The 18,225-nt window shown below is 32.0% G+C and overlaps 1 protein-coding gene across 1 annotated transcript in view; it reads right to left on the bottom strand.

Annotated features, from left to right (window-relative positions):
• The window catches only part of CFAP47 (cilia and flagella associated protein 47), a gene marked incomplete at both ends in the record, with an annotated part of 367,798 nt that overhangs the window by 137,736 nt on the left and 211,837 nt on the right, over positions 1 to 18,225 (bottom strand). The window contains 4 exons of the mRNA XM_080718845.1: positions 6,904 to 7,015; positions 13,131 to 13,304; positions 13,904 to 14,047; positions 16,187 to 16,383. Coding sequence (XP_080574971.1) covers positions 6,904 to 7,015; positions 13,131 to 13,304; positions 13,904 to 14,047; positions 16,187 to 16,383 — 627 coding nt within the window. The remainder of the gene's footprint in view (positions 1 to 6,903; positions 7,016 to 13,130; positions 13,305 to 13,903; positions 14,048 to 16,186; positions 16,384 to 18,225) is intronic.

Below are 18,225 nucleotides of genomic sequence, written 5' to 3'. Positions count from 1 at the left end.
TTAAATACTTTATTTTATTGATATATTGTATATCTTTATATGTATGTATATCATAGTGAGGTTTAGAGTGACAGAATCACACATGCACAGAACATTTTTGTGTTTCCCTCTTCTTCCATTCTGTATTGACTAAATACCTGTTGCTATATGCCTGGTGTTGTTCTGGAGGCCAATCCTGTCCTGGGAGTAAAAGACCAGATCATTTTATCTAAAGATATACACTACAATATTAGACATCTTTCATTTTTTATTAACATAAATGAATTGTCTCTAGATAATCATTTAAACTATAGTGAGAAATATAATTAATATATATTTTATTTATTCAAAAATAAAATTATTCTACAACCATATATATATATATATATATATATATATATATATATATATATAAAATTTTAAAGTTGGAGGGTTGGAATAAGAGATCTAGTGCTAAAAAACCCTGGAGGGTAATGCCATACAGGTGGCTAATGGCATCATGAAACAGGGACCAAATTGCCTGAGAAAGCAGACAAGATAAAAGCAAATGGAAGAAATCTAGAGAACAATGAGAAAATCCAAACAAAATTAATCTACTCTCACCGCACTGCCTCTAGGCCTGGCTTTTACAAACCATTCCTTTCATCTAAAAGAGCATGAAACACTTTATAGCAACCAACACTTGTTTTGAAAATCCAAAGGCAGCTGACTTTTTTGTATGCTTAGACAGCTATTGCAGTCCATACTAGTGATGAGTATAAGCCAAGTCCCAAATTCATTTTCAGCCAGGCTTTTAATAGTACTCTCACTAGTTTTTATTTTGAGATACATTAGGATGGAGCAGAAAGAAAAGCTCCAAATTCTCCATATACCTATACCATGTTAGGAAGTTTTCAAATAAGAAAGTTTAGCCACGTGGAATTTTAGGCATTTGGCTTCTAAATTAAGAAACAATAAGTGAGGAAAAAATGATAGGCAAAGCAAAAATCTATGTTATATAATGTCTCAACAGTTTCCTTGGCATTGTATTCACTAAGTTTCTTTCAATATTAAAGAGAAACAGTATAGTAAAATGATTCAGAACAAGTATTCTGGAGCCAAATCTTTTAGCTTCAAATTCCAACTCTGCCATTAACAGTTTTTAATTATCTCTCTTTCAGTTTCCTCTTAGTAAAACAAAGAAAATAATAGTTTCTATAGCAAATACTATTTGACAATTAGAGAAATATATGTAGTTAGTATTGGTAGCTATTATTAATAAAGGGAATATGCATTCTTTGATACTAAAGGACATAAAAAAAACTGATAGTAAAGAGTTCTAACAAATCTCTATGGTTCATTGCTTTGATAAAGATACATGTTAGTGATATATTCTACATTTGTGTTATGCAACTCCAAAGCCAGATTCTAATATAGCTTTTCTTTCAGGACTTACTATATTGAACTGATAAAATATAAATTTATATTAACAGTGTTTTATTTTTTGCAGCCAGAAAACATTGTTTTTTTCAAATGAAAGGAGTAGATGGGTGGATATTAGATTAGTGGTAGTAAGAGTAATTAAAACAAATTGAGTACTTACTATATAATTATTTTTCCTATTTTCTTATTTAATTTTCATGACTACATTGAAAGTTTACTTTTTTATTTTTTATTTTTTGGTGGTACTGGGGTTCCTGGAAGCCCTTCTACCTCCGGGCTACATTCCCAGATCCTATTTTTATACTTTGATTAATTTGGAAACAGGGTCTCTTAAGCGCCAGCACGGCTGGCTTCAAACCTGCACAATCCTCCTGTCTCCACCTCCCAAGCGCAGGGATTACAAGCGTGTGCCACCACACCCCGGCAGAGGTTTAAATATTAGCTATAATTTACAGATAAGGAACCTGGTTTTCAATGTGATTAAGTAAACTACCCAAACTCAGATAATTTGAATGGTTAATACTGAAAGAAGATTCTGAATCTGTTTTATGTAACATTAAATTATATTTTAAAATAATATGTAGTTGATGACTTTTGTTTTATAAATGTTATAATCATTTGAGAAAAACAATACCTATTCCTAAGATAACAAAAACTAGATTTATATAAAGCATTCCTCAATTGTTACAATAGTATTACTTGAAGTTCTGTAATAACTGCATATTATTTAAATGGCAGAAATCAAAGATTGTTCACTCAGGATATATAAAAGTAGGTCAGTCTATATTCTAGAAGAAACACAAATCTCAAAGAGCTGTCATATAAATGAAGTTATTTCTTACATTTTAGAAAATAATGCTTAAAGATATTTTCATAAAGTTAAAAATAAAATAGCCTATTATGGATACATTTAGCACTAAAACTTCTTAAGCTAACTTTTGGTTTGGGAATATTTTCTTTATAAAGTATAGTTTAAATGTATACCATTTATGTTCAATAAAAAGTTTGTTTAAAAAAAGAAATATTTAGATCCACCATATGATCCAGCTCTACCACTCCTGGGTATCTTTCCAAAAGGGTTGAATTCAGAGAACTACAGCAACATATGCATACCTATGTTCATAGCAGCACAATTCGTAATAGCCAAAATATGGAACCAACCCAGATCTCCATCAACAGATGAATGGATAGCAAAACTTTGGAAAATACACACAATGGCATTCTATTCAGCCATAAAGAAGAACAAAATTATATTATTTGCAAGAAGATGGAAAGCCCTGGAGAACATTATGTTAAGTGAGATCAGCCAAGCACAGAAGGAGAAGGTACATACGTTTCCTCTAATATGCCCAAACTAGGAAACACAGAGGATACCAGTGGGACTCCAGATAATGGAGGGGAAATATCAGCAAAGTCTGAATGGAAAGATAGGAGAGGAGGAAGGCTGATCTTGATTAATGAGGGTCTACATCTGAATATGTGTAAAATTATGTATATGACATGGTTAACCTGGACAACCATTGGTGGGAGGGGGAAGGAAAAAAGGGGATGGGGGGAGAGGGCACCAAATATAGTTTAAATGTATACCATTTATGTTCAATAAAAAATTTGTTTAATAAAATAATAAAAATCCAAATCTAAAAATATCTTTAAAGGGAAATATTAAGAAAACATTGGAAATTAAACTCCTTGATGTCTGAATGCCGCCTTATAACACAACATCAGTTAAACTAGAAATTGCCAAGTACAAGATGTGCAATTTTGCTATTGTAATGTGGCAGGTAAGATGAATGTATATACTTCCTATACCTTAAATTAAAAATATAAATTTAAGCCAGGCATGGTGGCACATACTTGTAATCCTAGTATTTGAGAGGCTGAGACAAGAGGATCACAGTTTCATGGTCAGCCTCAGCTACTAAGTGAGGCCTGCTGCAACTTAGTGAGACCTTGTTTTAAAAATAAAGAATAAGAAAAGAGCTGAGGGTATAGCTCAGAGGTAGACTTCCCCTGGGTTCCACCCCTAGTACCACAAACAAAACAAAACAAAATTTAAATAGGACTACTTTTGCCCAGCATCATATAATGAAAATACATGTGAAAAGTAGTGCTTCTCATCACACATAACATTTAAAAATATACTTTGAAAGCTGTGCATGGTGGCGTAGGCTTGTAATCCCCACGCTTGGGAGATGGAGACAGGAGGATTGCTCTGGTTAGAAACCAGTCTCTCTCTGGTTTAGAGACCCTGTTTCCAAATTTAAAAAAGTATAAAATAGGTCTGGGAGTATAGCCCGGAGGTAGAAGGGTTTCCAGGAACCCCAGTACCACCAAAAATAAATAAATAAATAAATAACTTTGAACTGAATTTGTCATCTTTAAAGAGGGTAATTGGTAAAGCATATCTTTGAAGAAAGTATATAATTACTGAGTAGGAATGTCAACTAGAAAAATGATTTCTATTTTGTTTAAACATAGTAGACTTAATGTAAGAACAGCACCATTGTTAAAGATTAAGCATTTTGTTTTGATATGAAGCATAATTTTATTGAAAAGAAATTAAAAAAAAACTTTCCAAAGCTTTTTCAAACCTTGTTTGCAACTATTTGGATAAGGCTTTCTGTGACAGCTTCATAATAGGTCTTAGTTTAGCATGTTAGTTACAGAATTGCAATTTTTATAAATAAATCATTGCTATAATTCATAGTTGTGCTGAAATAATTGAACATACTTGCATTTCAGCAAGTAAAAGCAAGACCTTTTAGGTGTTACTGAACAAAATACAAGGTAATTATTCACGTTGTCAAAATTGATCATTGTTAACTATTATCTGGAGCTGCAAGATAACTGAGCATTGTGTATAACAAGAGAGATTACACTATTATATCAAGAATGTTTAGGCCAGCTAGGCACATTGGTGCATGCCATAATAACAGGACTTGGTTCTTTGTTTTTATTTTCTCTAGTGAGGCATAAACAGAGTTAAAATTCATTGGAAAAGACATTAAATTGAGGCAATATATTGTTTTATTTATTTATTTATTTATTTATTTATTTATATTTTTTGGTGGTTACGGGGGATGGAACCCAGAGGCTTTCTACCTTTGGGCTATACTCCCAGACCTTTTTTATACTTTATTTGGAAACAGGGTCTCACTAAGTTGCTGAAAGCCTCACTAAGTAGCTAAGGCTGGCTTCGAACCCATGCGATCCTCCTGTCTCAGCCTCCCAAGCGCGGGGATTACAAGCATGCGCCACCACGCCCGGCAATATATTGTTTTAGAGCATCCAAATTCTTGCCATTATGAGTACATGAAGTACCTGCTATATAAAAATGTTCTTTTTATAATATTTAGAGAAATTTTAGGTGATGAGGCTATGATGAACATATTAAAATTTTATAGCTTATTTTTATTCATACATTGAAATTACTCATGATTCAGTAAATGATTCTTGATATCATCTTTCTCTGTGGCACTTCCATCAATTTTGTGGGAAAATGACACATATTCAATTACCAGATTTCCTTCCTATCTCTCTCTTTCTGTCTGTCTCTGTCTCTCTGTCTCTCTGTCTCTGTCTCTCTCTGTCTCTCTGTCTCTCTGTCTCTCTCTCTCTCTCTCTGACATTAAAAACAAAATGTTATTGATGTTGGTAAGAATTGTGTGTGTATGTGTGTGTGGTATTGGGTATTTAACCTGGAGACTTCTATCTTCAAGCTACACCCTCAGCCCTATTTTATTTTTATTTTAAGAAACAGGGTCTCAATAAGTTGCTGAGGCTGGCCTTGAACCTGCAATCCTCCAGTCTTATCTTCCCGAGTACTGGAATTACAGCATGTGCCATCATGCCTGGATGATGGTAGGAATTTTTAAAAATAACTTTTTGGAGACAAAAGTATGTTTGTTACTGGGCATGGTGCTGCATGCTTATAATCCAAATACTTGGGAGGCTGAGACAAAAGGATCACAGGTTGGCAGCCAGCCTCAGCTACTTAGTGAGAAACTGTTTTAAAGTAAAGGATAAAATAGGGCTGGGGGCATAGGTCAGATGTAGAAGGCCTGAGTTCATAGCATAGTTTTGATTTTTATCTCCCTGATGGCTAATGATGTTGAACATTTTTTCATGTATCTATTGTCCATTTGTATCTCTTCTTTTGTGAAGTGTCTATTTAATTCATTTGCCCATTTCTTGATTGGATTATTTATTTTGCTAGTATAGAGTCTTTTGGGCTCTTCCTACATTCTGGATATTAGACCTCTATCAGAGTGGTGACTGGTAAAGATGTTCTCTTAATCTGTAGGCTTTCATCTAAATCCAATCAAAGTGGCAAGCATAAAGAAGTAAAATAACAAGAAATGCTAGTGAGAATGTGGAGGGAAAGGAACTCTTTTACACAGTTTGTAGGAGTGCAAACTAGTTCAGCCTCTATGGAGATCAGTGTGGAGATTCCTTAGAAAACTGGGAATGGTTTTAGAGAATTTCCTTCTTCCTCGCTCCCACCTTCTCATTTAGGTTGTCTTGTTTGCTCCTTTATAGGATTTTCTTTAAGCCAAGCATGGGAAGGAGGGATGGGTAGGGAATGGGTGGGTACTGGGTAGGAGCTAAATGGGTGATGTGTACATGTATGTCCACACAAGTTTTTTATCACAATATGATGTATGAATATAATGCACCAATAAAAATTTTAAAAATGGGAATGGATCCACCATATCATCCAGTTCTACCACTCCTGGGTATCTTTCCAAAGGGGTTGAAATCAGAGAACTAAAGTAACACATGTATACCCATGTTCATAGTAGCATAATTCATAATAGCCAAAATATAGCACCCACCTAGGTCTCCATCTACAGATGAATGGGTTGCAAAATTATGGGACATATACACAATGGAATTCTACTCAGCAATAAAGAAGAACAAAATCATGTCATTCACAAAAAAATGGAAAGACCTGGAGAAAATTATCTTAAGTGAGATCAGCCAAGCACAGAAAGAGCAGGGACATATGTTTTCTCTAATATGCCTAAACTAGGGAGTATTAGGGATACCAGAGAGACTTCAGAAAAAGAAGGGGAAACCTCAGCAAAGATAGAAAGGAAGTATAGGAGAGGAAGAAGGCTAATGTTGATTAAATAGAGGAGCTACATTCGAGTATGTATATAACTGTGAATGTAGCATGATCAACCTGGACATTCGTTGTTGGGAGAAGGGTAAGCAGGGAGAGGGGACACCAAGCACAGTTTGAATATATGCCATTTTCAATATGTTCCACAAAAAATAAAAAAGTAAATTAAAAATAATAAAATAAAAATTGTATAGCACTAGATATAAAATATATAGCTCAAACATGGGATTATTTACAAATTTAATGACTAAAATGAAAAAGTAAATTTCATTCTGGGTCATTTTCTTTAAAAGGGAAATAAAGATTATATTTATTCTCATCCTATTTCCACTCTATTGTGATAGTTTATGATAATATTTTACTAATAGATTTGATACCTTTGATCACACCACGTTTCCAAGGGCACACATGCAGGATGTATGGAATTGAACTATCAGCATCTACAGTGATATATGATTTTCCCCACACTACCGGAAGATCTGAAGATACCTAGAAAATAAAATTAGATGACAAAAATACAATATGATTTTTTTATTTTAATGTGTTATTACATAAAATTTCCATAACAGGCTAAAGCATAAAAAAACTAAAACTTAATTTAAATACATCCCTCAAACTATTCATTTTCAAGTGAATAACAAGCAAGAAGAATGCTATATACACTAGAAACAAATCTGATAATTATAAAAAAAGAACAGAAGATTATTATCACAAAAATAATGTTCATATTCTCCTACTATTTGTATCAAGGTCATTAATGGTTAAAATATAAATGCATGTTATAGACTATACACCAATGTTTTATGAAATTTGATATACAACAGAAAAACAACCATTTTGATAATTGTACTCATTAGTATTGACATAACGTATACAAATAATTAAAGCAGCATTTAACCTCACACGGGTTAAATCTAACTTTTAGTTTTCTGGATGCTTACATCATGTCACTCCCCAATGTGCAGTCAAATGTTATCCTACTTTGGATCCCTATACATTTTCCTATTATAAAAAAGTCTTATAAATGTAATTATACTGTATACAATCTTTTGCTATTATCTTTTTTCATCAGTTTTCTTTTTAATTATTTTCTATTTTAATTAAATATGTATATATATATATATATATATCAACATGATGTTTTGAAATATACATACATTACAGAATGGCTAAATTGTGCTAACTTGTGCATTACCTGACATATTGATCATTTTGTGTCGCAAACATATAAAATCGACACTCAATATTTTTCAGTAATACAATAATAAAATGTAGCTCTCTATATAGCAAAGCTATGCTTCAATCATAGAGGAACAATTAAAATATTTCAAGATAAAAAACTGATATAATTTGTCTCTAACATATATTCTCTGCAAAAGATACTAGAAGAAGGTCTTTCACATTGAAATCAAGAAAACTTGAGCCCCAATAAATCTTCCTTCCTCTAAGTGTGCTTGTTCAGTATTTTGGTCACAGCAATGAAAGAGCTAACTAAAACACATCACTTTCTTTTTCTCCTCTTTTCTAGCATTCTTGTGAGCCTTATGTTGATATGCTGTACACTGTTCCACAGATATCTGAGGTTTTCTTTATTTTATTTTTCTCCTCTTTGGATTGTGTAATCTGCATTGACCTATAATTAATTTTGATAATTCTTTCTTATGCCAATTTAATTCTATCATTGAGGCTATGTAGTGAATTTTTTCTCTTATGATCTTATATTTTGACCCCAGAATTTATCTTGATTATTTTTATCATTACTATATATCAAAATATTTTAAGATAAAAAACTGATATAACTTGTCTCCAACATATATTCTCTGCAAAAGATACCAGAAAAAGACATAAGGTAGCAAAATGGATTAAAAACCAGAATCCATCTATCTGCTGCCTGCAAAACACAAACCTTACAAGTAAAGATCATAACCAACTAAAGGTAAAGGGCTGGAGCAAGGTAATCCATGCCAACAGAACTCAAATACAAGTAGGAGTAGCAACTATGATATCAGACAAATTAGACTTCAAGCTCAAGCTTATCAGAAGAGACAAAAACATCATTTTTTACTGATAAAATGGACAATCCAGCAAGAGAAAGTAACAATAGACAACATTTATGCCCTAAACATAGGTGCAGCAACTTTCATAAAACAAACTCTTTGTGACATTAAGTCACACATAAATCCCAATATAATCATACTGGGAGACTTCAGTAACCCTCTCACACATCTAGACAGATCTTCTAAACAAAAGGTCAGTAAAGATGCCTCAGATCTAAAGAACACCATAAATCAAATGGACCTATTAGATACATATAGAATTTTAAAGCCAATTACAAAAGAGTTCACATATTTCTCAGCTGCTCACAGAACCTTCTCCAAAATAGACCACATCCTGGGCCACAGAGTTAGCACTAGTAAATTAAAAAATGTGACATACTCCCCTGTGTCTTTTCAGACCACAATGGAATGAAATTAGGAATCAACTAAAAGAAGACTCAGATAAACCACATAACCATGTGGAGACTAAACACCACATTACTGAACAAAGAATGGGTTATAGAATTAAGGGGTAAAATCAAGAAATTCCTAGAAAAAAATAAAAATAAAGATACAACATATCAAAACCTCTGGGATACCTTGAAAGCAGTAGAAAGAATAACATTCATAGCACTGAGTGTCCACATAAGAAGAACAGAAAACCACCAAATAAATAACCTAATGACATACCTAAAATCCCTTGAAAAACAGGAAAAGTCCAATCCTACAGCAAGTAGAAGACAAGCATTCATTAAAATCAGAGAAGAAATCAATAAAGTAGAGAAAAAAACAGAAAATCAACAAAACCAAATGTTGCTTTCTTAAAAAAATTAAAAATATAAAAAACACTAGCCAATTTAACACAAAATAAAAAGGAGATATTATCACTGACAGTGCAGAAATCCAGAGGATTATCAGAAACTACTTTGAAAAACTACACTCCCACAAAATGAAAAATCTGGAAGAAATGGACAACTTTCTAGATAAAAACAACCTCCCTAAACTGAGTCAAGAAGATATAGAAAATTTAAACCAATAAAAGAGATTGAAGCACCAATAAAGAGCCTACCATCTAACAAAAGCCTAGGATTAGATGAGTTCCCAAGTGAATTTTATTAAAAATTTTTAGAAGGGCTAATCTCAATACTCTTCAATATATTTTTTGAAATAGAAAGAAATTGGACACTCTCAAATATATCGTATAAAGTCAACATCACATTAATATTAAAATCAAATAAAGATAGCTCAAGGAAAGAAAACTACAGGCTAATACTGCTGATAAACTTAGATGCAAAACTGCTAAACAAAATACTAGAAAAATGAATTCAAAACTACATTCAGAAAGTCATACACCAAAGTAGGGTTCATCCCAGGGATGGAAGGCTGCTTCAATATACTAAAATCAATCTATGTAATTTATCACATAAATAGAACCAAAGACAAAAATCACATGATCATTTCAATAGATGCTTAAAAAGTATTAGATGAAATCCAACAACCATTTATACTAAAGGCAGTGCAGAGAATCAAAATGCAAGAAACATACGTCAATATCATAAAAGCGATATAAAATAGGCCCAGAGCCAACATAATATTAAATCGTGAAAAATTGTGAGAATTTCCCCATAAAACAGGAACAAGACAAGGATGTTCATTATCACCACTTCTTTTTAATACAGTACTTGAGACTCTAGCCAGAGCATTAAGGCAAGCAAAGAAAATCAAAGAAGTATAGGTAAGAAAATAAGAACTAAAACTATTGCTATTTACAGATGACATGAAACTATACTTAGAATATCCAACAAACTCAACCAAAAGGTTTATAGAACTTATCAACAAATTCAGTAAAATGTCTGGATAAAAAAAATTCTTAAAAAATTAAAAGCCTCCCTATATACCCACCATATATCCACTGAAAAAGGAATCTAGAAAATACTTCCATTCGGAATCCCCAAATATAAAATAATTAGAAATAAACTTAACCAAGGAGGTAAAAGAAAACTACAAAAATGTCATAAAACATTGCAGGAAGAAATTGAAGACCTTAGATGATGAAAAGATGTGGCAGAATAAATATTATCAAAATGGCCATTCTTCCAAAAGTTATCTACATATTCAATGCAATATCCATTAAATTACCAAGGTCATTCCTCACAGACATAGAAAAATCAGTCCTTAAATTTGTTTGGAACAACAACAGCAACAAACAAGAATAGCCAAAGTAGTTCTCAGCAACAAAAAACATGGAGGAGGTATCACAATACCTGACTCAAGCTATACTACAAAGCCAGAATAATAATAACAGCATGGTATTGGCACAAAAACAGATATATAGACAAATGGAGCAGAATAGAAAACTCAGAAATAAATCTGTACACTTATGGCCAATTGATTTTAGACAAAGCAGCCAAAAACTTACACTGAAAAATGATATCCTGTTCAACAAATGATGTTGGCAAAACTGGTTAACCACATGCAGAAAAATGGAAATAAACCCTACTTTCTCACCCTACACAAGAGTCAATTCAAAATGGATCAAAGACTTGGAAATTAGACCTGAGACCTTGAGGCTCCTTGAAGAGGGCATAGGTCCAAATCTGCAACACATAGGCACAGGTAAAAAACTTTCTCAATAAGACCCGAAGGGCACAAGAAACTAAAAGGCAGATCAACGTGTGAGGTTACATTAAACTGAAAAGCTTCTGTACAACAAAGAAAACTATCAAGAACCTCAACAGAAAGCCAACAGAATGAGAGAAAAAATTTTCTAACCATTCCTCTGATAGAAAACTGATTTCTAGAATATATAGAGAACTCAAGAAACTCAGCACTAAGAAAACAACCCAATCAAAACTGGGCAAGTGAACTAAATAGACACTTTACAAAAGAAGAAATTCAAATGGCCAATAAATGCATGAAAAAATGCTCAACATCATTAGCAATCAGAGAGATGCAAATCAAAACTACCCTGAGGTAACTCCAATTAGAACTCAAAACACAAACAACAAATGCTGGAGAGGATGTGGAGAAGTGGGAACTTTAAAACATTGTGGGATTGCAAATTAGTGCAACCACTTTAAAAAACAGTATGGAGAATTCTCAGAAGAATGGGAACAAATCTACCATTCGATCTAGCAATATCACTTCTGGGTATCTACCCAAAAGAAAGGAAACAAACTACCAAACTAATGCATGTGTATCTATGTTGACAGCTGCATAATTCACCATAGCCAAACTATGGAACCAGCCAAGGTGTCCATCAACAGATGAATGGATTATAAAACTGTGGAATATGTACACAATGGAATTTTACTCAGCCATTAAAAAAAACTCAGTTACATCATTTTCAGGGAAATGGATGGAACTGGAGGAAATTATGCTAAGTGAGATTAGTCAGTCACAAAAAGTAGGAAATTGGACCTCTCTAATATATGGAAGCTAGAGTGAAAGTGGGTCATATGAGAAAGTCTAAATGAAGAAGAATCTATAGTTGAGCAAATAAGAAGACCTAACTGAGGGTAATGGGAGAGGGAAAGAGGTAAATTCACAAATATATGAAAGTCAATTACTAAGCCAATTATGAGAAGGAGAAAAGGATGAGGGAATGGGGAGAGAACTGGGGAAGAGGTAAATGAGTGAGAAAAAGATGAAGGAATGGGGAGAGAACTGGGGAAGAGGTAAATGAGTGATGTATGCATGTGTGCTTCTACCGTCTTGTACCCCATTAAGATGTATGACTACAATGCACCAATAAAAAATTTAAAAATACTCACTGTGTTTTAAATCTAGTAAGGATAGAAAAGGAAAACAAGGAACATATATTTAAAATGTAAAAAAAAAAAGCAGAGGAAAAACTCAGAGTGATTCCATACTTCTATAGTCTCTAAAATTGAAATAAGGCAACGATGGTAAGGAAATAGCTGAAGTTTCTTTTGAGGATTGTATTGAGATATTGTTATATGAATATGAGAGAGATTTAACATTTGTTATTTTTATCTTTGGTTCTGATGATTTAACACCAGGCCTTACATACATGCTAATCATGTGTTCTAGTATTGAATTATAACTCCAGTCTAGAAATTTTTATTTATAGATTGGCTTAAAACAATTTAGAAGGAAAATTACAGAATAATAAAAAGGAGTGAATGACTGTACATTTCTTTACATTTTCACTATTGTTCACACTGGAAGTGAGAATGCATCATTTTAAAATTTTGTTGTGATTATATATCTTACCTTTATACATTTTAAAGTTGTTTCTAAACATTACTTATCATCATGTCACCTTCCTCAAGCAAAAGTATACATGATTCAAATAAGTAGAGTATTACGTGTTTTATGGTTATATAATAACACATAACTATAAATCTTATCTGGTGCTAATTCAAGTTGATAGTTGAAATTAAATTTCATAGCTGGTAGACTAATAAAAGTAGAATTGAAAATGTCTACTTTTATTAGAAATAGTGTTTCACTGTTTCATCTTATTAATTTTACATTTTATGTTTTATTTAATCAAATTTAATATTCACTTAAAAGAATTATTTTCTTACTTAAAAATGTCTTACCTTAAATGTTATATTATTCTTTGTATAATTAGGTACCATTATTGATTTATTTGTTATAGTCCCCACTTCACATTCTATAACGACATGTTCTAAGGCCAGTGGTTTTTTTCCGATCCCTTTTATATCAAAGATACGCTCCATACCATCTACTTCGTTTTGTACAGTAAGTTTACCCTATGACAAAAAAGCCAAATTTCAGCTCTATGGGGGTCATAGTTCAATACCATGTAACCTTTGTTGTTCCATTCTTTTTGAGTTAAGAAAATAAGCTTATAAGAAGATGTTATTCATTGGCTTATTCAATTTACATATAAATGCTTTTACTGAACAAATAAACTGCTGTTGAAAATGTCATTTCAATTTTTCTTAATTATAAACTTTATGTAGGCATATATGTGTTATAAACTATGTAGGCATTCTCATATATAATAAGTATATGTGTGTTTGCTCCCTTGTCAAAGAAATACTAAGAAATTATTTTCTGAGGTACCAATTTTCATAACAAATAGAAACAAAATGAGCAATGATTTTACATTGTTCATTGTTTTGTATAAAAATAAACCAGATTCCAAGACTCATAAACAATAGTGTTGTGACTTTCAGAATATTTATCCCTCAAATTAAAATATTTAGTCAGGTTTCAAGAAAAAATCAATCAAATTTATGAAAAATATTTTTCTACAAAAATGCTTTATGATCAATTAAATAAATGAATATCATACATCGGTTAATTTACATATTAATAGTGGGAAAAATAATCTATGAATTCATACCATAATTTCACATTCCAAAATGGGTCGGAATGTTAGCGGATATTGCACAGTTTCGCCTGGTCGAACTTGTAAAATAGGAGGTCCATAAAACCAATCTCCTTCTATTTTAATTTGACATTTCCATTCATTTTTTGTATTATTATTCTAAAGCAAGAAAAAATATACAAAAACATTATAGGGATAATGCTGATGAAGTTGAAATGCATACTTAATTCTTAGTTATTTTAATAAAAGTATTTTTTGTTTTCATTAAGAATTAATTGGAAAATCATATTTATAAAGAATTGAATTCTTAAATATATAAATTATATAAATATCTAAATATTAACTATATAAATTCTTCAAAATATAAAAATTTGAAAAAATGGCACAAGAATGGCTACATGTTCTTTCTTTGTCATATAAGGGCACTGTCTGATGACTCTCCTATACAGGGATCATTTAATATCTAGATACATATTCCATTGTTTGACTTACTAACTAATTTTAAAATGGCAAAATGGTCATGGAGGATATTATATTTGTCAAATTAAGGAGAATAAAAGGTTATTTAAACTGGTAGATTTCTCAGCAAACAAAGATTATATATTTCATCAGAATGGGGTTCTGTGCTTCAGTATGATTTTTTTGCCTTTAATAAAAATCAGTTTATGACTTTGAAAACACGAAGTTTCTTACACTTATATTATCCTCTTATATGTTATCACTTTAACTGTTATGCAACCAAGCTACAGACTTTTAATTTTTCTCAGGACCTATGAACCCATATTAATCAAATATTAATAGTACAACAGAATTTGGAGCAGAGTTATCTGAAATTTCTTAAATCTGTTTGGTAAAATCAGGATATATATTATTTTTTTAATGATATTCCAGCAACATACTATAGAAATGATCCCTGAAAATATAGTAAATAAAGAAGAAACCTCAGTGGAGCCAGAGAGTCAGAGAGGTGGTCTAAGGGAAGGGGAGGTAAAATACTGAGGTCCATTAATGAAAATAGCACCATCAACTATGTGTTTGTAAGTGAATATACTAATGTGTTAATCGTAATACTCTGTATTAGAAAGGGGAGAAAAGGGAAAAGGGGGAAGTCTCCAAGTGCTTTGTGCATGTATGTCACTGTCACCATGATTTAAATTATGATGTGAGACTGTAATGTACCAATAAAAGCATAAATATGTATATATTTATATATGTATATATGTATGTATATGTATATATGTGTGTGTGTGTGTATATATATATATATATATATATATATATATATATATATTTCTGTTAGTACATTCCACCCATGCCACTTCCTCCCTGCACATGTTAATGAAATTGGTAGTAACACCTTCACATATTGGCATAGTATTATTTGAGCTATAGAAATTAGGTGATAGGTTAAGAATAGTTGAGTTGTTTTTTTTTAAGAAAAGAGATTCATCAAAAGTGATTGATCATGTGAGTAACACAATAATATTTGTATTCAGGAAGAAATTTCTATTCCAATGAGGAGAATTAATTAGCAGCAGATAATACAATTATAAACTTATACTAATTCAAGCCCGGAGATTTGAAGTCATTATATTGTGGCAGTTGTACTTGGTATGAAGCCCAAAAATATGCTACCCTGAAACAAATTTCTCTCGAATATTTTGAGATACCCATAGTTAATTCTTTCTGAGAAGCAGAATTAATTCTGAAGTGCTTCTCTTTTGTAAATAAATTTACATGTATAACAGAGACCAATTTTAATAAATGATACCATCTTGTACCCCATTAAGATGCATGACTACAATGCACCAATAAAAATTTTAAAAAATAAACAGTTGATGCATGCAGAGATATTTTGTCTGTTATTTATAACTTTTCCTGGGAAGATATTTTCATGGGTTGTTGGGAGTCCAACACCTGACCAAGACAGAGATTAAGACAAGTGGTTCTTACCTGGGAGGATTTACATATATAATAAGACAACTCTTGTTTGATGTGTACCTCTTCCCCTCAACCTTGAGTAGCCAGACATCACCTCCCTCCTTCCTAGAAGCCCAAGATCCAATTATTTTGTTAGCTAAAAAAGAATCTTTTATGTTGTCCCAACTTTGAGTCTTTTACTTGGCTCTTTTATTTCTACATGTTAATAAATTTGTTAGACTGTTCCCTGCTAATATGTCTAATGTCAGTTTATTTTATGAATTAAAAGTAACAAACCTTCAGAGAAAACATTACATTTAAAATTTGTCTATATATAAATTAAGAAAAGTACAAAAAATCCAACAATTTTTTACTTACTATTGGGATATTTTGAGTAAGGGCTTCAAATGCTGGAGTCTCAAACTCAAATTTGGCCTCTGATTGTTCTTCATTTACCACACCTTCAACACAATAGACACGTACATCATACCTTGATGTGAACAAAATTTTACAAGGGTACCGTCCGGCACCAAGAGGAGCAAATCGTAAAGGAATGGAAAAAGATCCATCTGCAGCTATTAAAATAATTAAAAAATATTTCAGTAATTTTAAATTAAATAAATACTAAATTCACTTTGATTATATATATATGTATATATAATTACTCTATTATTCAAAATCACTTTGAATTTCACTATGATGTATGATTGCAATGTACCAATAAAACATAAAATTAAAAAAATTAAAAAATTGCTACTTTAGACTAGGTTTCACTGATATAACATACCATGCCTAAATATACAGTGCTTATCATGAAAGCTTATATATGAATAAAAGAATATATCTGGCATAGATTGGATGCATCTCTGTTCTATAAAGTCACCCAGGGCCACATACTTTCAAAAATATTATTATCTCTTGCTGACAGAAGGTTACTCAAGAGCTTTTCTGTGCTCAATGGAAAATGAATATGCTTTAGATTTAATTGGCCTTATCTAACCACATGGATTTTCCAACTTCAAGGGTCTAATAAATGAAGTTGGTATAAATATAATTTGAAAATCATTAATGTCTGCCACATTTCCATGACTTCAGTGCTCTATCTTGTAGCAATAAAAATAATTTTCAACTTGACCATCAGATAGAAATGTTCACTTCCTAATGATTACTGAGTCTGGAAGTATGAGCCAAGGGCATTACTAAGTACTTTCCAACTCATAAAGTTGGGAAAGAACTCTAAAGGAATACAAGGTTAGTCCCTTTCCTTTAAAAATCTAAACAATATAGAGAAGTAGAATTCATGAAAATTATGGTTTTAATTTTAAAGATTTATTGATAATGGTTATGTTTGTGCTTAAAATTCTAAATATTTTAATATAATCATATAAAAATCATGCATAGGAGTGTTATATATTATAAATGAAGCGCATCTGGGTTAAGACATTTATTTCCAAATATCTGCATCCTTTAGCTACAAACCATTTTGATCCTTAGAAACTTAAAATTTTTACTGACTTAGTGTGCCACCATGTGATCATCATCTTTTAGGACTAGTTTTAGTTTTTGGAGTCATTTCCAATTCTGAAATATAGTAAATTCCATCTGGTCTTGTTGTTTATAACCCCTAAGTTGATTCCCCTCTTTGTTTTCTACTTCCCTATTTGTGCTTCTGCCCTTGATGATACAATTCCTTAAACTCAAAAGATGTTCCTGTTTTGGGCCTCATGCTTTTTTAGAGCCTTACTCTGAGACTCCTTTGGAAGAGTCCATTGTATAAGCCTATATGGAGCCTAGCCTCATGTATGTTCCATGTTTACAAGATGTCATAGTTCACCAACCAAAATATTGGACCTCTTTACAAAATTTTCATAGAACTCTGCTCTAGGTTTGTCCACTTGTTTAAAGAATTAGAATTGTGGAGTAATTAAGAGAGACATGGACCAAGATTAAGTATATGGGTGAAATATCCATATGTTTAAACATGAGACCAATTATACTTTCTGTTAGAGTTTAAGGAAGGAAGAGAACTGGGTTGGCACCTATCCAGCACCTAGCTACCCTGTGTTCACTTTCTAAGGCAAAACTCTGCAGAGTCCAAGAATTCTAAATAGAACCTTGGTGTTTAATATTGGTATAAAATTCTACTTATCAAGGTGGAATAATAGGATATACCATTTTTTAAATTTGGCGCATTATAATTTTAACATCATAGTGCGGTAGAGAATTCAGACAAATGCATATACAGATTTCATGGGTGTTTTCCCCACTGGGTCCTTTCCCCTTCCTCCCCCTCTCTAATTTTCTATGAAATGCACCATTATTTTTCATGTAATATAGTAGAATTTCCAACAGCAAAAGAGGGAGAGTCTTAATGTAGAAATGATTATCAAATCTGGGTGTGTTGGCGCACAATTGTA

This window comes from Muscardinus avellanarius (assembly GCF_963383645.1).
Source record: "Muscardinus avellanarius genome assembly, chromosome: X".
NCBI classification, from domain to species: domain Eukaryota; kingdom Metazoa; phylum Chordata; class Mammalia; order Rodentia; family Gliridae; genus Muscardinus; species Muscardinus avellanarius.
This window is presented reverse-complemented; position numbering and strand designations above follow the sequence as displayed.